General features: G+C 45.8%; 1 protein-coding gene across 2 annotated transcripts in view; it reads left to right on the top strand.

Annotated features, from left to right (window-relative positions):
- The window catches only part of LOC307221497 (discoidin, CUB and LCCL domain-containing protein 1-like), a 45609-nt gene extending 22778 nt beyond the window's left edge, over window positions 1-22831 (top strand). Inside the window, exons 3-15 of one of the 2 annotated variants that reach the window (XM_079986021.1) lie at window positions 2817-2954; window positions 5836-5887; window positions 6605-6677; window positions 7794-7927; window positions 8082-8119; window positions 8407-8601; window positions 14583-14704; window positions 14825-15005; window positions 16255-16347; window positions 17017-17107; window positions 18468-18505; window positions 19601-19723; window positions 21603-22831. In XM_079986021.1, coding sequence (XP_079842147.1) covers window positions 2817-2954; window positions 5836-5887; window positions 6605-6677; window positions 7794-7927; window positions 8082-8119; window positions 8407-8601; window positions 14583-14704; window positions 14825-15005; window positions 16255-16347; window positions 17017-17107; window positions 18468-18505; window positions 19601-19723; window positions 21603-22150 — 1826 coding nt within the window. In that variant the 3' untranslated portion in view covers window positions 22151-22831. Of the gene's footprint in view, window positions 1-2816; window positions 2955-5835; window positions 5888-6604; window positions 6678-7793; window positions 7928-8081; window positions 8120-8406; window positions 8602-14582; window positions 14705-14824; window positions 15006-16254; window positions 16348-17016; window positions 17108-18464; window positions 18506-19600; window positions 19724-21602 lie in introns of both variants that reach the window. The other variant, XM_079986020.1, reaches the window with a different exon arrangement.
- Window positions 22832-23780: the final 949 nt, after the last annotated feature.

Below are 23780 nucleotides of genomic sequence, written 5' to 3'. Positions count from 1 at the left end.
ACACTGGCAGTTTGAGTAACCCTCTCCCCCCGCCCCTCATTTAAGTTGCAGAGCTGGCTTGTCGTCTAGGTTGCCCATTCAGTTCCATGGAGGATTAGAATGTGTGAACAGAGGCCTGAGGCCTTCCTTGTTAAAGTGAAGTGGCAGCCATAAAATGAATAAGAGCAGAATGCATTGCAACAGGTTTTGGTGTTCCTGGCCTGCCTGCTGAAATGACAGCTGGGGCTTGCAGGAGGGGGAGGCTCTGCCGTGTAAATCTGCCCGTTATAAAACAGGGACTTATTGATCAGACCCTTCCTACAAAGTGCTGGTAGTTTGTTAATCCGGAGTCTTAATGGGGAGAGGGAGATTGCAAATTAATTTGGATTACATGGCTGAGAGCACGAGGGGATTTGCTTTCTGAGTTGTTTGGAGCCGAAAGAGAAAAGGGGGGAATTTGGTGGCCGTAGCTGGTAGCTAAATCTCTCTTCATTTGTTGGGCATCAGACATTTGGGTTGCATGTATGGCTGGGGGGGGGGGGAATGGGGATTCGTTTGCATTTAAAGGTGAGCTTCCCAGATTCACACTTCCTGAAGCAGCACATGAACCGAAAGACAGGCATCCTTCTAAATTCGAAGGATGTTGCAAGGCCAAGTAAGGTGCACAGTAATGCATACACTGGAGTAAAGTGTGCATTAAAATGCATACGTCAGTGAAAATAACATGCAAAGGTGTGTTGTGTTAGAGAAATGTGCTTACAAAATGCACATATTAGGCAAAACAGCCTACGAAAATATCTGGAGAAATTGGCTGGTGAATTTTCATGACAACCTAATAATAATAATAAAATTGCAAACTGATGGGGAAATGTGGAAAACTGAGAAACAGAGAAGAACTGAAATTGCCAGATTTACCTGTCCCCAGCCGCAGGAAACAGAAAGAGAGGGTTTTGTCCTCTGTGGATGTGGAAATTGTGGCCCTCCAGATGTTGCTGGACTCCAACTTTCATCAGCCCGGGTCCTGTCCAGATTGGTGGAGGGTTGGTTTTGCTTTTGCATATTCTGTAACATGTCAACAATTCCGTTATAGTGCATTTAGTGGTGGATTTATACTGGACCATCCATCATTCCACTTTATTAGTCGATCTGTGAGGCTTACCCAACTGAAGCTTGGATTATTGCCATCTGGAGCAGCACTTTTGCACTTTGCGTAACAAAGGAGGGAAGAAGAAACTGGAACATTGGCAGTACTGTAGAAAAAGTTTCAGGATTTCAACAGAGCCATTGGCTATGCTTGCTGAAGCTGATAAGAACTGCTGGTTAGCAACATCTGGAGGGCCAAAGGTTCCCTTCACCTGGTTTAATCAATAAAGCAATACCTCTTTTTGTAAAGTGGTATTTCCCCCCCCCCCAAAAAAAAGTTGTCTTTCTTGTGGTTTCTTATGATATGCATTTGCTTGATATGGTTTCCTCCCCCTTCATTATAGCCAATGTCCATTCTTGATATTACAGTGGTACCTTGGTTCTCAAACTTAATCTGTTCTGGAAGTCCATTCCAAAACCAAAACCGTTCTAAAACCAAGGCACGCTTTCCCATAGAAAGTAATGCAAAACAGATTAATCCGCTCCAGACTTTTAAAAACAACCCCTAAAACAGCAATTTAACATGACTTTTACTATATAATGAGACCACTGATCCATAAAATGAAAGCAATAATCAATGTACTGTACTATAAAATAAATAAGACAGTATTGTAGATGATAAAAATAAAAAGTAATATTTTTTTCTTACATGCACTGATGATAGTCATTGTTTGAATGGGAGGCTTTTATCCATTTCTGCAGTCACACAATCAATCAGTATCTGAACTGGGTTCCACACAGTCACAAAAACAAATTAACCGAAAAAGCCTCAAAAACAAAAATGCAAAATAAATAGCAAAAACAAAAGCGCCAAACTTAATCCATTCCGGAAGTCCGTTTGACTTCCGAAATGTTCGAAAACCAAGGCGCAGCTTCTGATTGGTGCAGGCGCCCCGGGAACAATAACCAACAGCCACATTGGACATTCGGCTTCCGAAAAACGTTTAATAACCGGAACACTTAACTTCCAGGTTTTCGGCATTTGGGAACCAAGGTACCACTGTACTGTTCTTCAAAATAGTCCAGTGTTTCACTCTGGCAATAATAAGTCTTGCTGCCTTTGTAAGAAGGTTAGTAAGGGAAGCGTCTAGGCTTTGCAGGTCCACCACAAGGAACTTTTGACCATTCATTTAGTTGCAGTGTGCATGGAGATAGCCTGGAACCAGTACACAGCTGATGGTCTGAACATTGAATTGTGGTACATGAGGATCTGGTCAATAGCATTGGCTGAAAAACTGGCATGCCAGATATGAACAGCCAATGAGAATTCAAACCCCTTTAATATCTTCAATACTTGGTAATCATTCCTTGACTTCATATAACATGAGGACAGTGTTCAGAACCTGCCTTTGACTCATGGCAATCTGGGGAGAGACCTGCTAAGTTAACTTCAGGAATAAGACAATGATACTGTGGGTTTGTTTTTTAATGTTGTTTCATAGTACATAAATATGGAAAATCAATAAAAATATTTTTATAAAAAGTATGGGAATCATCTTTTTGATTGCATTCAAAAACTGAAGGTAGAAAAGTTAGACATCAAGGAGCAATCTGAGCTCTCTGTTGATCCATTGTTGAAGATGATTGCTTAAGGCTGGGCTGGATAACCAGTGTGTTTCTTGATGTAATGATTCATGAGTGTAACTTGTTCTTGTTCTCTCTCTCTCTCTCTCTCTCTCTCTCTCTCTCTCCAGGCCCATATTGTAGCAATTCAAATCCTCCACGCACAGTCCTGGTGATGGACTCCACCCCAGTGACCATCTTGTTCAACACAACAACACATCGCTCGGGACGTGGCTTCCTCCTTTCTTATGCCAGTGGCAACCAATCAGGTAAGAGAGATACGCACCGTGCAGTTGGTGCAAAGTTTGAGGTAGCTGGGAAAAGTTTTGCCTCTTCAGCCTTCTGCCAGTGGACACTCTCCACTTCCACCACGGCATCTCAGTGAACTCATCCATATGTCACTCTTGCCCTTTGATGAATGCCTTTCTAATTAAAAATAATTATGATATTTTTATTTTATTTTTTTAAAGTATTTGTGGCTGTTCATACAGTGAAACTGTTCCTTGTAGGGAAAGTGCTCCAGACCCCTGATCACTTTAGTTACCCGTTTCTCCTCCTTTGCCAGTTGAAGGACCTGCTGATGGGACGCAGGAACCTAGGAAGTTGCCTTACAGCAAGTCAGAACATGGGTGCATCTTGCTCAGTCTGTACTATCTACACTAGCAATGGCTCTCAGGGGCTTCAAGCAAAGGAAACCCTGGAGTCCTTCCTGGAGATACCTGGGATTCAACTTGGGGTCTTCTGCATGCAAAGTAGATGCTCTACCATTGAGCTATGGCCCTTTCCCAAAGGATGAGAAACACAGGATGTCGTCTCAGAGCGAGTCACACCATTGGTCCATGTAGCTCAGTATTGTCTACACACTGACTGGCAATAGCTCTCCAGAGCTCCAAGCCTGGACATTCCCAGTCCTATCTGAAGATGCCAGGCAGGGGTTGAACCTACAAAGGCACAGCCCTTCCCCAAAGCAGTGTAAATGAGCCATTACATGCATGAGAATCATGCCTTGTGTTTTGACACTGGCAGGCAGAATGCCAATGGGAAACATCTGCAGCTGGCCTTTGCCTTTGAAGGCCCCACACAAGCAGCCAGTCATTGGGTCTTCCACACCACAAACATTTGTGAGTCACCATCCACCGCCACCCCATCATCCCTTTGAGATTTTTTGAGAGGGATCATAAGAGGATATGAGTTTCTCAGGGTTGATGAGAAACTTTGGACATTAGACAGCTTGGTATTCTTTCTCTTACGAGAAATGGGGGAAACAACTCCCATTGTGTCCATCTTGGAACAGACTGCACTCTTGACATTTGTTTCTGACCTGCTAGGAGCATAGCACTGTCAATCAGATGCTCTTGCCCAAGCAGTTCTCTTCTCTCAGGAACAGATTCCTAGAACATGGTTCATAGGTGTGCAGCTCCTCATCCCCATAGAGCTTGTGCTGTTGAATCTCCTAATGCAGGGGTAGCAAATTCATGACACTCTCCAGAAGATAGAGTCATAGTGATAGAACTGTCAAGTTAGAAGGAACCCCAAGGGTCATCTAGTCCTAACCCCATGCAATACAGGAATCTCAGCTAAAGCATCCATGACAGATGGCCATCCAACCTCTGCTTAAAAACCTCCAAGGAAGAAGAGTCCACAACCTCCCAAGAGAGACCGTCCCACTGTTGAACAGCTCTTACTCTCCAAAAGTTATTCCTGGTGTTTAGTTGGAATCTCCTTTCTTATAACACGAAGCCATTGGTTCGAGTCCTACCCTCTAGAGTAGGGGAAAACAAGCATGCTCCATCTTCTATGTGACAGCCTTTTAGATATCTGGAGATGGCTATTGTATCTCCTTTCACTCTCCTCTTCTCCAGGCTAAACATATCCAATTCATGTTAAGCTAGTGGTCCGCTAAGACCCCCTAGAGCATGGGTGTCAAACACAAGGCCCGCGGGCCGAATCCGGCCCGCCAGACCTCGTCATGTGGCCCGTGTAGCCGCCGGCAGCTGCCAGCCTTCACCTTTTATTCTTGCTTTTTTTTTTTTTTTTGACACAAGAAAGCCGCCTCTTCAGCGCATGCGCGGCAGCCTACAAGCCAGAGAACGTCTGCCCTCTAGTGGCGCCGGCCGTTCTACACAGGAAACCTCCACTTTACATGCATTCAGGAAACCTCCACTTGTTTTTATATTGAGCGCATGCCATCCTGTGATGTGACAGATCCAACGGCTGCCTGAACCCTTCTCTCCTGTACTGTAAGTCCTACAGATACAACTGGCCCTTTGAGGGTGACCAAACTGCTGATGCGGCCCCCGGTGAATTTGAGTTAGACACCCCTGCCCTAGAGCTACTACTTGCGTGTACTACTTGCAAGCCAGATGCCCCCATCTTATATTTGTGCATATGGTTCTTCCTGCCTAAGTGCAGAACCTTACATTTGTCCCTACTGGAATTCATTTTGTTAGTTTTGAACTAGTAGAACTGATTATGTCTATTGCCTGAAATTTTGTGCCGCACGACAGATTTGCCTGTTTTCCTCACATACAGAGGAAAAAGTGAGTTCTGCAGAGCTGAATTGATTTCTATAAGCCCAGACTACATTTGGATCCAGACAGTGGTTCATTTAGGTAATTTTAGGTTAGTCTTCCCCAGCCTGGTGCAATCCAGATGTTGGTGGACTACAGTTCTTATCATCCCTGACCATAGGCCATGCTGAGTAAAGCTGATGGGAACCAGAGTCCAAAACATTTGGTGGGCACCAGGCTGAGGAAGCCTGTTTAAGACCCTTTAGACTTAATGGTCTTACTCTCCCACCCCACCCCATTCCGGACCACACACACACTTTAGCTGGAAGTGTGAATTTCATCACTTATTTTAAAATGTGGTAAGTCTACCCTGCTGCCTATTCTGCTGGTCCTAGACTTCTGTCCTAATGTCCTGCTCTGATGGTGCCATTGGATTGTAACCCTACTCAGAATAGGCCCATTGGAGTTAATGGACATGACTGACTTGGGTTCATTAATTTCAATGGGTCTACTCTGAGTAGGACTTATTTGAAGAAAACCCACTGTATCCAGATCAAGGTGTCAGAGCGTCAGAGTCACTGTGATTGCAATCAGCCAGGCTCTAAGTTCTCTTACCCAATGGAGCGCTCTCCTCTTTTAGATCTGATCTCCTGTTTGCAGAAGGGAATCCATTATGAGAAGGAACAAATCAGGTGAGTATTCCCTTACGTGAGACTCCAAGCATAGATGGGATTCTTCTTACAGCCCTAAAGGCCCCCCAATACCTGAAAGACCGCCTCCTTCCCCACAGACTCTCTTGGATGCTAAGATCACCCAGGGGTGTTCCTCCACCCTCAGAAGCTCCACGGCTGGTGGCTCAGGAGAGAGCCTTCTCTCCAGCAGCTCCCAAGTTGCGGAGCTCCCTTCCCACAGAGGTCCCTCTGGCACCTTCATTATACAGCTTTCGGAAAATGCTGAAGGTACAGCTCTTTACCCTGACCTCCGACGCTTGAGATTTAGGACCCACCAATTCTTGTGATTTTAAGTTTTTAAGTTTTTTTTATACAGTGTAACATTGTGTTTTAATATTAATGCTGTGTTTTAATTGTTATAACCCGCCTTGGGACCGTAGGGTAAAAAATTACAACAACTCAAGGCCAGCATAAACCTGCCCTCTAAGCAGGTTTGTGGGGCTGCTTCCCTCTGTGCTGCTACCCTAATGTAGGGATTTGAATCTGTGTTCAACTAGGACTGAGTCTTTCTTAGTGTCCTTGAGCCCCAAGAACACAGAGTAGTTATAGCATGGTAGAAATGGAACCCTAAAGCATGCATATGCCACCTGAGGATATATGAAAACTGGCTAGCTATACAGAGATGCTCCCACTTAAAGAGAAGGACCCAACACTATGTTGTATTTTATTTTCTTGCAGAGTTTACTGCCCTGCAGGCTGCAAAGGAGTAACGGGAGACATCTGGGGCAACACGAACCAAGGCTACCGGGATGTGAGTCCTGCAGCACCAGTTGTGCTTTCAGAAAGGCATAGGTGTTTTGGATTACAACACCCATCATCCCTGACCCTTGGCCAGGATAACTGAGGCTGATGGGAGCTGTAGTCCATAACATCTGAAGGGGCATGAAATAATCCACTAAAGCTTATGCCATATTGTTGTTGGTTTTTAATTAGCCAGAAGACTCTTCAGAGGTTATTTTTGGCTGCAACAGGCAAACATAGCTACCCGGCTTTGAAATTGTTACAGTGGAAAGTCCCTGACTGAATATGTTTTCCTGCGGGGCTGCAGACAACACTGCGCTGTTTTTGAAAGGTTCAAGTATCCCTCAGAACGAGTGAGGCTTGAAATGTCCACCTTTAAGCTCACAGTTGGCCACTGATGGTGGCCAGAGCAATACCCCCAAGGTCTCTGCTGACCAGCCCCACAATGAGCTAACCATTGTCCTGACCTTCTGCAGCCGAGCCTCAACTATTGCTGAGACCCCTAACCAACAAACCCTACTAGTCCCCAGCCTCAAACAGGATATTGTGTGATAAAGACAGGAGTCGCATTGATTAAAATGTTCCAAAATGTGATATCAGTGAAGGGTTTAAATAGTTATTTAAAAAGAAATGTGACATTCTTTACAGATGGTTCTTCACATGGACAAAACACACATCTATTTCCCAATTTCCTTTTTTTTTGCCTCTATTTATTTCTCTTTATTAAGATATTTAGAAACTGCTTTTCTTCAAAGATACCAAGGCAGTGAACAATAAATATAACTTCAATGCTGATACAACCATTTTAGTAATGTTATCCCTGCAACACATCTGGTGTATGGGAAGATCAGCAGTTAAGCTCAGAATGTAATTTTAGTATTATGTAGAGTGGTTTTAAGATTGCTTATTTACATTTTTTAGAATTGTTTGTTTTTTGTATTTTTAAGGAATATTTTCAATTTTACTTTGTAAACCACTTAGAGGGGTGGGTGGGTGTGTTTTTTTTTAAATGCATAAAATAATGTTCTCCATTCCCGCGGTTTCTTTCCGCTGGATTTCTGCTGCCTGAGGATTTGTCACCACCATCTTTTTCCTTTCACTGTCTTATAATATATATTCCCTGCAGACATCTGTTCTTTGCAAAGCTGCTGTCCATGCCGGCGTAATCTTAGATGAGCAAGGAGGACATGTCACTGTGTCTCGAGAGAAGGGTATCACTCTCTACGAGTCAACCTTTGCCAATGGACTTTACTCAAAAAGGTGAGGGGACAAATCGGATGTTCATTAAATAGCCAACATTTTCTAATCTCCCTGCAAACAAATAAGGGTGAATGCTCAATAAAGAGGTCGTCTGGAAGCAACCTGAGTCTCAAGATCCTTAATCTTATCCATCTTTCTTTTTCCTTTTGAATAGGGGATCTTTATCTGAAAAACGTCTCATCTTTCACAAAGGTATGTCACTCGTACTAATTTGTTGGTGTATTTGTTTAGAGGGATTTCTGTTCCCGCTATAATGCTGATGAATCTTCAACCTTAAAAACAACAACCACAAATTGCTGCAAAAATGTGGAGAATCCAATTTAAGATTGCAAAACCAAGACACTTAAAGAGAAACGAAACTAAGAAATACGTCCAGCTCTGCCTCTGTAGTTAATTGGTCCCGTTGCTGAACTTCTGTTACTGGAAACATGTTTTTTCCTAGCGTTCAGCCAAAAGCCACCCTTTCCTTCCTTCCGCAGCCTGCTCCAGTTTCCTGGAAGTATCTGGCTTCAACGCTTCATCCTACTGGCACGAACAGAACGCCATGGGGGAGAACAAGGCCTGGATAGCAGAGCACGCCTCTTTCGGTGCCGACGGCACTTCCTGGGCAGCACTTCAGAGCTCTGCAGATGAGTGGTTGGAAATAGACTTGGGTGGAAAGAGGAACATCACAGGTCAGTAAGTATCTGCATCTTTTTGTTTGTTTGTTTCCACAGGCGGAGTGGAGGGAGAGACATAATGACTCTTGTCCAGTATGCTCCGACTGGCAGAAGCTTTCCAGAGTCCTAAGCAGATATCCTTCCCATCACTGGTGGGATGGGAACTGGTCCATTAGGGGAACTGGTCCATTAGGGGGAAAGGGGTGTTGCCCTCCCAACTTCAGTCTGCCTTCTTACTTATTGCATCCAGTCCAGGGGGGTGCCCCTGGCTGTCAGCAGTGGGGAGCCATGACTGTTTAAAGTGGTATGATCCTGCTTTAAATGCACAGTGCAGATGAGGCCTTCCTCTTGCCTTCTTCTGCTTCTTTCCCCCATTCCTTCCTTCACTGCCCCTCGTTACCTCAGGGATATGGCCCAGGCCACCACTGCACAGAACAAATTTCATATTATGTCATTTCAGAGTCATTCTTTATTGTTTGGTAAGGCCTGAGGACAAGCTGGGCCCTTTCTGCTGTGGCAAACCCAGAACGTTAGCCTGTTAATTGGCGTGAGGAAGAAGAGAGGCATTGTGACGCTGGCTGGGGGCTGAGCGGAATGCAGGAAGGGAACGCATGAATGGAAAGGGGGCTTATCTGATTGCCTCTCCGGCTGGTGTTTGGCAGAGCAAGGGGATAGGGTTAAACATACAAGCTGATTGGTCTCAAAAAGCTTCAAGAATCAGGTCCCAGTGGTCCACAGAGGAGGAACTCGGTGGCTGCTGTTGTTCTATATTGCAAGTCTCTCACAATATCAGAACTTGGGGCCATCTGATAAAGCTGAATGTGAGAGGATTCAGGAAAGGCATAGTTTAAACTATGGAGCAAACATAGACTCCGTCTGTACCACACTTTTAAAGCAGGATCATACCACTTTAAACAGGTATGGCTAAGAGAGTCTGTGTACTGGTCCAGTAAACGCTTCCGCTGCGCAACCAGCAACAGTTCTCTTTGCAGAGCATTAATTAAGTCCAGTGCAGAGATTATTGTTGCAGTACATGCTTCAGAGTCTCAGCAGCAAGGAAATAACGACACAGGGAAGCCTGTCTTTCCAAAGACAGGTTTATTGCAGAAAGATAACAGAAACACCTCCGGAGCTTTCAGACATTTTGCTTCACGCCTCCACAGGCAGAGAAAACAAACACTCTTTATATACTGAGCAACTTAACAACTTAACGAGCTTGACTACTTAAAGTCACATGACATTGCTAACTTGCCAGCGTCTTAGGTTTCACACCCTAACACCCCCTCTCGCTGGCAATACAAAAACAAAATTACTTCAGACCCATTTCTTCACAAAAGTTTTCATGCCGCTGAAACCCAAGCGGTTTTGTAAAACCATCAGCTTGATTTTCATGACTGGGACAGTAATTTAATTTAACAATTCCTGCTTTTACCGTTTGACAAACATTTTGAAAGCGGATATCCAAATGTTTTGTACGACCTTTAAACTGCCCATTTTGTGCTAACTTAAGACACGGTTGATTATCACCCCATACAGTGATTGGAGTGATGGCCTTTTCATACATCTCTTGTGCCAAGCATTTGTAAAATTCTAGATCTCTACATAACTCAGATAAGGCACAGAACTCAGCTTCTGTTGACGACAAAGCAATCAGGTTCTGTTTCTTGGATCTCCACCCAATCAGAGAGTTACCAAATTTTATTACACAGCCAGACACTGATTTTCTATCCTTTAAATTTCCCCAATCACTATCTGCCCAACAAGTAATCTGTGCTTGTCCTTCAGAAGATAATTCAAGGCAAAAATCTTTAGTGTATTGTAAATATCTTAACACTCTTTGAATTCCTTTCCATGCATTTACACTAGGTTTTGACGCTTCTCTGCTGAGTAAGTTAACAGCGTAAGCAATGTCTGGTCTACTCCATTGCGAAAGATGAAGTAAGCTTCCCAGTGCTGACTGAAAGATTTCAGCACGCTTGAATTCAGCACTATCCTTGAACTCATTGTCTTTTACAAAACCCATTTCCATTGGTGTTCTAACACCTGCACACTCCGTCATGCCAAACTTTTTCAACATTTGCAATATCTTGCCTTTTTGATTCAGTAGAAAACTGCCATTTTTGGTCCTATCTATCTGAACACCAAGATAGACCTTTACATCACCAAGATTCTTAACTTTGAAGTGTTTATTTAACTCTTTGGCTAGTTTTTTTACTTGTTCTTGTGTCTTTGAAGTATAAATCAGGTCATCTACATAAACAAGCAAAGATTCTTGAGCATCTCCTGAACCTCTGAAATATAAGCAATTATCAGCCTTGCTCCTGCTAAAACCAATGCCTACCAAAACGTCATTCAAACACTCATTCCAATTATGAGCAGATTGCTTGAGTCCATAAATAGATTTATGTAGTTTCCATACCTGATTTGATTTACCAACTTTCAATCCTGGCGGTAGTTCCATATAGAGCTCTTCAGCCAAGTCTGAATGAAGATAAGCTGTAGAGACATCAAATTGATTCACTTTGAACCCTTTCTGAGCAGCAACTGCTAATAGTGCCCGAAGGGTTTCACTCCTTGAAGTGGGTGCATAGACTTCGGAATAATGTAACCCCTCTCTTTGCGTAAAACCTCGAGCTACAAGCCTTGCTTTGTACTCTGGTTTCCCCATCGCTGTTGTCTTTATCCTGTACACCCACCTACAACTTACTGCCTTGGTACCTTCTGGCAGTTTGGTGATGGAAAACACACCCAGTTCTTTCATAGAATTCAACTCCTTTTGCATGGCCTCACGCCACCTACTGGCCTCCTCCTGGGGTAATTGCTCAACCTCCTCAAAACTTTCAGGTTCGCAATTTGCCAAACCAGCCCAAACACTAATAGCTTGGTACCTTTCAGGAGGTATACCTTTGTTGGCACGCTTGGAACGCCTTAACAGTTCCTGCGATGTTCCTTCAGTTTCCCCCTCTGACCCAGAATCACTAGTCGTCACCTGTTTGTCACTAGTAGTTGAAGAACTTTCTGATTCTGACTTTACATGTCTCTCTTGCTGTACGGGTGAACTTTTAGAGCTAGAAGATTCTGACTTTACAGACTTGGGTGAACTAGGTGATTTCTCACCCTCGTCCTCAGACTCAAATTCCTCAGCCTGTTCTGGAACTAATACCTGCCCTGGGGCCTGAGTTTCATTGTTACTGTTCACCACATCAAATAGTATGTCAGGATTTCCATGAATTTTATTCCAACCATCCTGTTCACAAAATTCCGCACTTCTGCTGATTGTGATTTTTGTTTGATTGCCTTCTACATTCACAAATCTCCAACCTTTTGTGTTTGCTTGATAACCACAGAAAAGCATTTCTTTAGATCTAGGATCGCCTTTCCTACGTTGTGCCCTAGGCACCAGCACATAAGCACGACATCCAAAAACTCTTAGATGATCAATTTTTGGTTTTTTCCCAAATAGCATGAAGTAAGGAGTGTTGCCTACTGTGCTATTGTACACTCTGTTAAAAGTATAATTCGCATACAGTGCAGCCTCAGCCCAAAACCGCTGTGGAAGTCCAGAATCAAACAGCAAAGCAGCAATGGCTTCCTGTAATGTTCGAAATTTTCTTTCGGCAACTGCATTCTCCTGTGGTGAATAGGGATTGGTAAGTCTATGAACTATACCTTTCCTTTTTAACCACGTCTCCAGCGTGTGGTTCACATATTCCCCACCACGATCTGATTGTATTTTACGCACCCTGGTGTCAAATTTACATTCGACTTCTTCAATCCAATCCATCAGGATGGAAGCTGCTTGTGATTTTTCTTTCAGAAAGAAAACCCAACTAGCCCTTGAAAAATCATCCACCAAAATTTGCATAAATCTCGCACCTCCAAGCGATTTGACTGGCATAGGGCCACACACGTCTGTGTGCACAAGTTCAAAGGGTTTCTTGCTTACTCTATCAGATCTAGGATAGTTACATGTCTTAACCTTAGCATGTTTACAAGCACAACAATCCAGAAAATTTGGACAGGGTTTAATGTTACACTCCTCAGCTAAATCTGGCATCTTGCTTACATACTTAAAGCATATATGAGCTAACCTTCTGTGTAGTAGATGTGCACAACCTGTATGAGGAGCCTTATTTACACACTTAGCTTGCGCTTCACCTGTTGAACATCTACCTGCTGCTAACTGCTCTTCATCCAAAACAAAAAGCCCATCCTCACAGGGAATTTTAACTAGCTCCTTCCCCTGTTTCGAAATGGTGCACACATCATTTTCAAACTCAACCTTAAAGCCACTTTTTACCAGGCATGACACACTCAAAAGTCCATTCTTCATTCCTGGAAGAACAAAAACAGGAAGGTTAGTTTGCAAACAATTAACATAAATTGTGCCTTTAAGGTTCATTTCTCGTTTACTATTGTCTGCTATAGTCACAGTTTTTGCAACTGGCAATGTCTTGCAGTTCATCAAGCTGCCACTAGATGTCGCTGGAACTAAATTGTGACTTGCTCCACTGTCAATTACCCACTTCAAGGTTTGTTGGCTCCTTTTAGGACTCTGTTGTGCTGCCATTGCAGATAGTCCCTTATCAGCACCTGCTCCCCCTCTGGATCGTTGATTCTTGTAGTTCTCACTTCGTCTTCCCCTGTAGCTCCGGAAACTGACCTTGGACTGTTGAAATTCCTGTTGCTTTTCTGGACACTTTGCTATCAAATGAAACCTGCTGCCACATCGAAAACATGACTTGCTGGCCATAGCAGACACTTGTGAGGCTTCCTTACAACTCTGCCTGCTAGTTCCCCCACGCTCTATGGTGGCTCTATGGTGAATTCGCCTAAGAGCTTCCCAAATTTCAAATGCAGACCTTAAATTTTCCACATGAGGTAATTGGGAATCGTCTATCGATACCATCAACATGCATCTAGCTTTAGTGTCCATTTTATCATGTTCCCTGTTCTGAGCATGTGCAGCAGCCTGTTGCTCTGCTGTGGCATCTGCTGCAACAGCCACAAATGGCTTTCGCCTCTGGACATGGTCAGCCCACACTTCTTTGGCTTCCAACCAGACTTGAGCCCTCTTAGACCACTGCACGTAATTAGCAGAGTTCAACTTTGTAAAGGGAACCTGGAAATTTTCCACTGCCATTCTTGGGGTCAGCTGCTACTCCCTCTGTGTGCCCTTGCTTCTCTTTCCCCTTGGGATTTGTCTTACTCACTTTTCAGACGCCTCCAGCCTCTCAGTTCCTTTAAGAGCTGGATTTACGACCAAGCCGGTCTTCTCTCATCCAAAAGCTGCTTTCACTTTCTCTGCACACCATACAGCTGTAGAAACGTAGAAGGAGCCATAACCTAAGAGAGTCTGTGTACTGGTCCAGTAAACGCTTCCGCTGCGCAACCAGCAACAGTTCTCTTTGCAGAGCATTAATTAAGTCCAGTGCAGAGATTATTGTTGCAGTACATGCTTCAGAGTCTCAGCAGCAAGGAAATAACGACACAGGGAAGCCTGTCTTTCCAAAGACAGGTTTATTGCAGAAAGATAACAGAAACACCTCCGGAGCTTTCAGACATTTTGCTTCACGCCTCCACAGGCAGAGAAAACAAACACTCTTTATATACTGAGCAACTTAACAACTTAACGAGCTTGACTACTTAAAGTCACATGACATTGCTAACTTGCCAGCGTCTTAGGTTTCACACCCTAACAATGGCTTCCCCTGTAGAATCCTGGGAAGTGTGTTTATTTTATTTCATCCTAAGATCTCAGGGCGATTCACACAAAGTGTAGTTTTTTTTTAAAGGGAGCTGGGAGATGTTAGGAGGTTTCTTTTCCCCTCGCACAGCTGCAGTTCTCAGTGTTTTTAAGAACCGTTCCCTCTTCCCAGGGAACTCTGGGAATTGCAGCTCCGCAGCTGACACAATGGTGGCATGACAGGAGCCTATTTCACACATTAGCACCATTGTCGTATGTGAGGTACTAGTTTAACCCATCTCTGTTCCAGGAATCATAACTAAGGGATCGTCTCACAAGCACGACTACTATGTCAAGTCCTACCAAGTCCTCTCCAGCAGGGATGGAAAGAACTGGAAGGCCTACAAATCCAATGGTGGTCATGAAGAGAAGGTGCGGAGGGATTAGCATCGGTGAATGGTTTAGGCCAGGGTGGAAAACGGGTAGCAAAAGCTCGCTTTGGAAAGGTCCCCGCAGTTGACCCTCCATTTCACCCTCTCTAACCCATCCCAGGTCTTCGAAGGAAATAAAAACAGCCACGAAGAAGTCTCCAATGCCTTCATCCCCCCAATCCTGGCCCGCTACCTGCGCATCGTGCCCCACAGCTGGAACCAGAGGGTGGCTCTGAAAGTGGCGCTTCTGGGGTGCCAAGTGGCTCGCCTGAAGTCCCAGCACCCCTATAGCGACGGCGGAAGTAAGGAGGGGTGGGGCCAGCTGTGTGTTTGGTTCTTGGAAAGACGATCTATTTATTTGTGGCTTTTAATGGGGTTTGTAATATTTTATACATTGTATAAGGCCGTCACAAGTCAAGGCCAACCAGGCAGCCCCTGGTAGCAGTGGCACCGGCAAGGCCTGGAGGTGAGGCCAGAGCTACTGGCAGGAAGAGGCAGAGCCAATGACAGCCAGAGCCTGCTAGTTCAAGGTTTGTCCCTGGTGAGGCCTAGAAAGGCAATGCAGAGACTGAGAAGGAGGAATGTGACAAGTCTGTGCCACCCTCTGAACTGGTTCTAGGATATGGTTACCAGATTTTTTTTTCAATGAAGCCTGGCTCCAGGCTGCTGAGATTGCCACTGCCACATTTCCTGGGGACATATAAATTATTATTATTATTATTATTATTATTATTATTAATACCCCGCCCTCCCCAGCCAAGGCCAGGCTCAGGGTGGCTAACAAGCAATAATAAAAACAAGTTGAATGAATACAACTTAAAAACAAGATTAAAATACAACATTTAAATATCGAAACATTAAAATGCTGCCTCATCACAGGAGGAGAAAGGAAAAAGAAAGAGGGGGAGGGGATAAAATTGGCTCCAAGCCAAAGGCCAGGCGGAACAACTCTGTCTTACAGGCTCTGCGAAAAGGAAATCAGATCCTGCAGGGCCCTGGTCTCATGAGGCAGAGCGTTCCACCAGGATGGAGTCAGTGTTGAGAAGGCCCTGGCTCTGGTTGAAGCTAATCTAACTTCCTTAGGGCCCGGGACCACTAGGGTGTTGCTATTTATGGACCTTAAGGTCCTCCGTGGGCCTACTGGGAGGGGCGGTCCTGTAGGTACGAGGGTCCTAGGAAATCTGGGGACAGAATTTGTCCAGGGACAGATCTGCAAATCTGGGGGCTGTCCCCAGGAAACGGGGACGTCTGGTAGCCCTATTCTAAAAGGTAGACAGCAGGGGCAGGCTGAGGTTTGCCCATATTGTCGAGCATCCGTTGAGCAGCTGCTGGGAAAAACTCTTCTCTGCCTAAGACCTTGGAGAGCTTGACAATACTAGGCCAGATGGAGAAATGCCTTGACGTGAGAAAAGCAACCTGCCCCCTATAACCCATGTTGCAGCCGGAGGTTGACAGTGGGCTGTGTTTGGACCCTTTTGGAGTAAGAGTTTGGAGACAGCACCTGAAGTGTGGTGCGTTAAGTACGTCCCCTAAAGCTCTACCCCTTTGCAGTTCGCAGTGGCCCCAAGGATTCCCCTCTCCTGACCAGCAGCCCAGCCGTTTTCACCCGAATCCCAGGAATAGTGATCAATTCGGAAAAAACAGGTAAGTGCTCACTGGCGGCAAGGAGTGGCTTGGCCTAGCTGTCGGAGCAGAGGCAGAAATGATGGGTTATAGCTGAAGGGCTGTTCCATGGATGGTGTAGCAAGCTTGTTTTCTGCTGCTCCGGAGGTTACGACCCAAACCAGTGAATTCAAATTGCAGGAAAGGAGATTCCGACTAAACATTCGAAAGAATTATTCTGAAGGTAAGAGCTGTTCAACACTGGAACGGTCTCCCTCAGAAGGTGGTGGACACTTTCATTTGAGATTTTAAAGCAGAATTTGGATGGCCATCTGTCATGGATGCTTTAGCTGAGATTCCTGCATTGCAGGGGGTTGAACTAGATGACCCTCGGGTCCCTTCCGATTCCATGCTTCTAATGGCTTTTTTTTTCTGTGCTGAATCTCTCAATGTTCAGCATATTTGGGTGACCCCACATTCTGGTATTATGATAGAGGGAGAAATCCTTCTCTGTGTCTCCACTTTCTTCACACCTTGCCTGATTTTGTACACTTCCTTCACGTTGCCAATTTCTGTGCATGCGTGAGCGGCGAAACCCGGAAGTAATGCGTTCCGTTACTTCCGGGTCGCCACGGAGTGCAACCCAAAAACGCTCAACCTGAAGCAACTTTAACCTGAGGTATGACTGTATTTCTCTTCCTTTCTCTCCAGGGCCCCCATTGCTGGTGATGCTGCTGATTGGAGGCTTTGTGCTCATCTCCTCGGCCCTCTTGCTGCTGGTTTTCCTCTGTCGTAAGAAGAGGTGAGTAGCGGCCTCCCCTCCCACTTCTCACCAGTCAGCCCTGTAATTTGTGGGGATTCCTTTCAATCCCATCCTGGAAGGGTGGGAGATGTCACAGTCACAAGGTCCATGAGCTATAACTTTCCTGCAATCTCCCCTTGACAATGGGCTGCATACACACCATACTTTCAAGGCACATGGCTTTAATAAACATACACAAGGAAGCCTGGGAACTGTAATTGCTTAGATTACTGCAATGCACTCTATGTGGGGCTACCTTTGAAGGTGACCCAGAAACTACAACTAATCCAGAATGCGGCAGCTAGACTGGTGACTGGGAGCGGCCGCCGAGACCACATAACACTGGTCTTGAAAGATCTACATTGGCTCCCAGTACGTTTCCGAGCACAATTCAAAGTGTTGGTGCTGACCTTTAAAGCCCTAAATGACCTCCGTCCAGTATACCTGAAGGAGCGTCTCCACCCCATTGTCCTGCCTGGACACTGAGGTCCAGCACCAAGGGCCTTCTGGCGGTTCCCTCACTGCTAGAAGCCAAGTTACAGGGAACCAGGCAGAGGGCCTTCTCAGTAGTGGCACCCGCCCTGTGGAATGCCCTCCCACCAGATGTCAAAGAGAAAAACAACTACCAGACTTTTAGAAGACATTTGAAGGCAACCCTGTTTAGGGAAGCTTTTAATGTTTAACAGACCACTGTATTTTAATATTTTTTTTGGAAGCCGCCCAGAGTGGCTGGGGAAGCCCAGCCAGATGGGTGGGGTATAAATAAAAACAATATTAATATTATTATTATTATCATCAACATCATCATTAATTAAGGGTGCTGTGGATTGTGGCTCTGTGAGAGATAAACTACGGTTCTCAGGATTCCTTGGGGAAAAGCTGTTTGCTTCAACGGTACGATACGCATACAGCCACAAACACAAGTTGAGCACATGCATACAAGAAGTCTTCCCATCCAGTCTGCAAATAGATTGTGCCTTCTGAGATTATGTTGCACTAGGGATAGGCGACTGTTTCCCTCTCACTTCACACAAATTGACTCCCTCCAGAAACCTCCTGCTGCACTACAATTCCCATCATCCCTAAGCACTGGCCATGCTGACGGGAGAGATTTCTAGGTTTGAGAGGTCTGTAGCAGCCTTGAGAGGGCCATTAGGCTCAGTCTGAATCCTGAGAAGACAGAGGCTTTGTGAATGTGTGGTTCTTGGCTCCAGTTGCCTGCCCTGAATTGGGTAGCACTACCTCCGAAGGAGCAGGTACATGAATTGGGAGTGTTCCTGGAAATCCAGAACCTTGGGGTTGGGGTGGAAAATCTGGCTGAACCTGCTTGGTAAGTTTTCTCCCTCTCTCTACCCAGCAGAAAGACACCAGCAGATCAGGACTGCAACCTCATAAAAGGTAAAGCGCCTAACAATACATAGAACTAGCACACGTAGTCACGTTTGGGAACTGGTGAGCAGGTCGCCCTGCTTTTCCAGTACAAGTGTGTATGGTGCATGGAGACAGATTATTGTGTGTTTCTGCACACCTGTTTTGAAATAGCTCTCCCCCCCCCCCCATTTTTAGAGGTGACCCACAAATCATTCTAATATCTTAGTCACGGCACCTTGCGTCTAGAATGCCCTCCCCAGAGAAACCTGCCCAACACTCACTAATTTGTATTTTTGCTCCAGGTGAATACAAGGCATTCCAGCTCTTTTAATTGCTGATTTTCATAGCTATTATGCTCCCGCCTGGTCTGCTGGGTGGATAAGGACGTTTTCCATCTTTTAAATTGTTCCGTTGTTGGGTTTTGGGGGAGAATGAGAGGTTTTACTTTTTCACTGTGTATTTTCACTCAAGGAATGAAATGCTAAAGGATGGCTTGTACGTGCATTTCCTCAACCAGAGTTAGCCGAAATGGTGCCCTGCAGATGTTACTGGACTACAGCTCCCATCATCCCTGACCATAGGACATATGGGTCGACACCAGTGGGAGTTGGAGTCCAGCGACATCTACAGGGCATGCATGTTGCCTACCCCCATTCAGACAAATAACAGCCTCCCATCAGCTTCTGTTCGCTAACTTCCAAAACTGAATGTCATTTCCTTTTGCAGCCTGCTCATTATTATTAAAAATTGCTTCAATTGTATCTGGAAAGGAACGTTTTTTTTATTTCTTATCACAGAGCTGGGAGGGACCTTAGAGATCTTCTAGTCCAGGCATGGCCAAACTTGGCCCTCCAGATGTTTGGAGACTACCATTCCCATCACCCCTGACCACTGGTCCTGTTAGCTAGGGATGATGGGAGTTGTAGTCCCAAAAAAGCTAGAGGGCCAAGTTTGGCCATGCCTGCTCTAGTCCAAGCCCCAGTGTATGTTTCTGGTGGTGGTGAGCTGTCTGCCCATTTAGTTCCTTCTCCAAAATGAAAAATGGACTGTTTGATTGCAGCATGCAAAGAGGCTTCAAGCTGCTCGTTTGTTACTCCTGCTGACCTCAGGATTCCCTTTTAGGTTTTCCGACATCAGAAGCCAGCCAGGTGTGTCCCAGAGGGAGCCTGCAGTTGTCCACCTCAGAAATCGCCTCGTTCCCTAGGTCTGGAACACCAGTAGATCTCAGCAGGGCTCAGTCTCCAGGTAGGTGGCGTCTGTTCTGGGTTTGAGAAAGCTCCACTGTTGCCCATAGCAAGGGCTGGGGAACCTTTTTATGCCCAAGGGCCACATTCCCTTCTGCATAGCCTTCCAGGGGCCATGTGCCAGCACTACTCAACCTGCAAATCTGTAAATCCATATGAAATGCCGTAAGCTTCCACAGACCCAGGTAAGTACTACCCACCCAGGAATCACTTCCTGGTAGGAGAAGTAGGGAGAGCATAACAATATTTACGAGCAAACCATCCCAAATACAACTTACAGACACCTGTTCTTCTTTCCCTGCCCTCCATTCCCCCCAAAACACTGGGGATGTGGGGAGGAGAAAGAATGCCTTTTCTGAATGGCCGTCTTGTTCCTTTGTGGTGGAGAAAACACAGGGTTAATTCTAAGGAACCGGGTTCGGGTGCCCATAAATTAGTTTCGAGCCAATGCAGCTCATTGTGCAGAAACAACTCCGGCAAATTTGGACAGCTCTTATTACCAGCTTGTGCTCAGCATATTCGCTCCATTCACCCCACACAGATGGGACCAAACACTTAGCCCATTGACTCCTGATTTCCATCCATGATGCTTAGCACGCATAAGGGGGGGGGAGAAGAGAACTGGGCATGAGGCCATCAGCAAACATCTGCATTCTGGAGCAGCTGGTGGCAGTGCCATTCGGGCAAAGGGGTCAGGCCCACAGGAAGGAAGGAAGCAGGGAGGCGGGAGGAATTCGGGGGAATCTCCACTTTGCGCCCTGCCATGGCCCAACCCTTTGTCCCTGCTATACAAAGCCACTTGGATCAAGTCCTGTTGCTGCACATTTCTCAGGGGCAAGTGCAGGATGTCAGCAGTGCTTGTAGGAGTAGGACCAAGGAAATATGTCCTGGCAGAATCCATGTTTGGGGGTGGGGGGGATGATACAGATGTAAACTAGGATGAAGATCTCCATTTAGGCAGCTTGTCGACACAGGAAGCTCTTCAGCAGGTGGGAAAAGACAACAGTGGGACCTGTCTAATATTCAAAGGGAGGGGGGAGCATTCCAATGGGCTGGTGCCGCAACACTAAAGGCCCAATTCCTATCTTGGGTGCAAAGGACATCCTGATAAGATGGTAGCTTCACGAGGCCCTCAGCTGCAGAGCATAGTGATCAACTATAAGGGGTGAGGCAATCCTTCAGGTTCCGAGCCGCATAGGGCTTTGTGCACCAATACAAGAATGCAGACAAGAGACATCCTGAGATGGTATTACGTCAAACACAAATAAGGTTTCTAGTGGAATACTCTGCCAATGGAAGTTCAGCAGGCATTTTCCGATTCAACTTTTAAATATGCCTGTTGAAAAACTATTTTATTCCATCAGGGTGATACAGGCAGTTCAAAATACATCTTTCCACAACAGTGACATGATTTTTTTTTTAAATAAAAAAATAAACTTCTTTAATATAGCTTTGATTACATGGCTTTTATGTGCAATTGTAGTGATCCACTCTGATATATAAAATAAATTAGTGGCATACAATTATTTGTAAATGAATGAATGAATACAGTGCTACCTTGGTTCTCAAACTTAACCTGTTCCGGGAGTCCATTCAACTCCCAAAACCATTCAAAAACCAAGGCGCAGCTTCCGATTGGCTGCAGGAGCTTCCTGCACTCAAACGGAAGCTACGTCGGACGTTTGGCTTCCAAGAAATGTTCACAAACTGGAACACTTACTTCTGTGTTTGCGGCGTTTTGTTCGGGAGCCAAACTATTCAAGAACCAAGCTATCACTGTATGGATGTACGTACATACATACATAGGCTGATTTTCGGTGATGTGTCTCAGAGGGCTGAATCCATAATTTCACCAGGATTTCTGTTTTCCCCCTTTACAGAATACGCCGAGCCAGATGTGGTCCAAGTCAGCCCCAGTACCCAGTCCATTCCGTCCACATTCAAGCCGGCTCTGGACGAAGGCTACACGCTCCCCCTGGTGGTGAATCACTATGATGTGCCGGGAAAACATCACGAGTACGCAGAGCCCTTGCCTCCCGAGCCAGAGTATGCCACCCCCTTCTTAGATCAGTCTCCTCCTGCAGAGCCGGAAGGAGGTGCATTCAGGAAGAACGTCTGCGTCATCAAAGTCATCTCTTCTCCCCAAAGCCAGGCAGAACCCCTGGTCTTGCCGGTCTGCCCAGAGGCCCTGGCGCAATACGACTCGCCTGCTCAACGGCTGGCAGAGAAGCCAGAGGGCAAAGCGGGCGAAGCTGGCTTGTGGGAGGGACCTGCCCAAACCGGCACCATCTACACGGAGCCTCTTGGCGACAGGACTCCGAGCCCGAGAGACGAACGCCCTCCGGCGCAGCCAGCTACCTCTCCGCAGAGCCGCTCCTTCCAGCTCACGGACTCCCCGCTCACACACGTCTATCACGAGCCCTTGTGAGCAGAGCAGAAAGGATCTTCTGGTGCCTAGGCTGCTAGGAAAGAGGTGGATTTTTGCAGAGCATCTTCAGGTCAAGGGCGTAGGAAAGCCTTAATCAGGCTCTCTCTTTCCATCTAGCTCAGTATTGTCTACACTGACTGGCAGCAGCTCTGAAGCAGAGATCTTTCCTAATGCTTGCCACCTGATCCTTTTTTTAAAAAATTGACTGACGTTCTGGGACCTTCTACGTGCAAAGGGCTTGCTTCACCCCTGAACTGTGGTCCTTCTTGTAGGAAAAACATAGCACTCTTCCTTCCACCAGCAAAGGAAAATTGATTCTGTTTTTTCCATGCTCAACTCCTATGGAGCCTGGGCAAGCTTTCAGTTCCAGGGGCCTTGACTGGGGTTCCCTCTTACTTTAATTTAGCAAATGCCTCTGACTTATCTTCATTAGGACTTGAAGGAACCAGTCATGTATTTGGGCAGAGGGTTGAAAAATTGCATTCATATGGTAACATTTATTCTCACTGCTCTGCGGTTGCAATTACTTTATGTGAATAACAGATATATAATATATATACATATATATACATGTTGTGACATGAGGTTCCTAGGAGGAAGAACAGAGCCACCGTAGCTCCCTGATCCTCCATCGCATTCCCTTATTAAAAACTTGAAGGCATTTTGTAAACCAAATCAAAATCCTTTGCTCTCTTCCTCTTCCCAACAGCAGTCGCCACAAATCCGCCAGATGTTTTGTTTTACTTGCTTTAACTATTCATTTGCTGCTCACTGATATATCCTTCCCCACTTTATGGAGGCTCAAAAACATTAATACATCAAGAAAATGTTTGCTGGCTATCAGTGGCGACTAATTCCATGTGCTGGAAGGCAGTTGTCATGGACTGGTTGGACACCGAGGAAGGGGAGGGGAATCTGGGCAAACAGATGTAGCCACGACTGGAACACCCCAGGGCAAGCTGAAGATGGGGAAGGGGTGGTTGGGGACTTAGGAGGTTCTCGCAGGACTTCAGAGGACAGCGAGGGGGCAGCTGACAGGTCACGGGAGTCAGGGGATGGGGACACGTCGCCAGAAATCAGAGGTGCCCCCTCCCATCTCGACAGACACAGCAGGCTCTGAGGCTTTGGGAACAGGGCGCTCCAGGAGTCTGAGACAGGCAACAGAACAGGCCAAATTTACTAGTTGATCCAGGTGAAGATCATGGGATTTGTTAGTTCTGGGAGGTTTGTGGTCACTTGGCTGGATTAGGCTCAGAGCAGGTGAGGATCACCTGCCTCATCAAGTGGAATAAACCCAGATGTGTCCATCAAGATGGGAAGGAGAAAAGGGAAGCAAGGCAGAGACTCTGGCTGCTTCACAAACGCCACTGGACTGTGACTTAGGGACTTTTTCTGACCCTGGGTCTGCTGCAGAGGTGAGGAACCTGGCCTTACTGTTTGCTTGTGGTACTGGACTGTTTTTTTGTTTTTTTTTTACCTTTAGGACTGACTAGGACTTGCCGGTCAGAAGGTCGGCAGTTTGAATCCCCGCGATGGGGTGAGCTCCCATTGCTCGGTCCCTGCTCCTGCCAACCTAGCAGTTCGAAGTCAAAGTGCAAGTAGATAAATAGGTACCACTCCAGCGGGAAGG

This window comes from Podarcis cretensis (genome assembly GCF_951804945.1).
Source record: "Podarcis cretensis genome assembly, chromosome: 8".
Taxonomy (NCBI): Eukaryota; Metazoa; Chordata; class Lepidosauria; order Squamata; family Lacertidae; genus Podarcis; species Podarcis cretensis.
The sequence above is the reverse complement of the archived record's forward strand: the minus strand, read 5'-3'. Positions and strand labels throughout refer to the sequence as shown.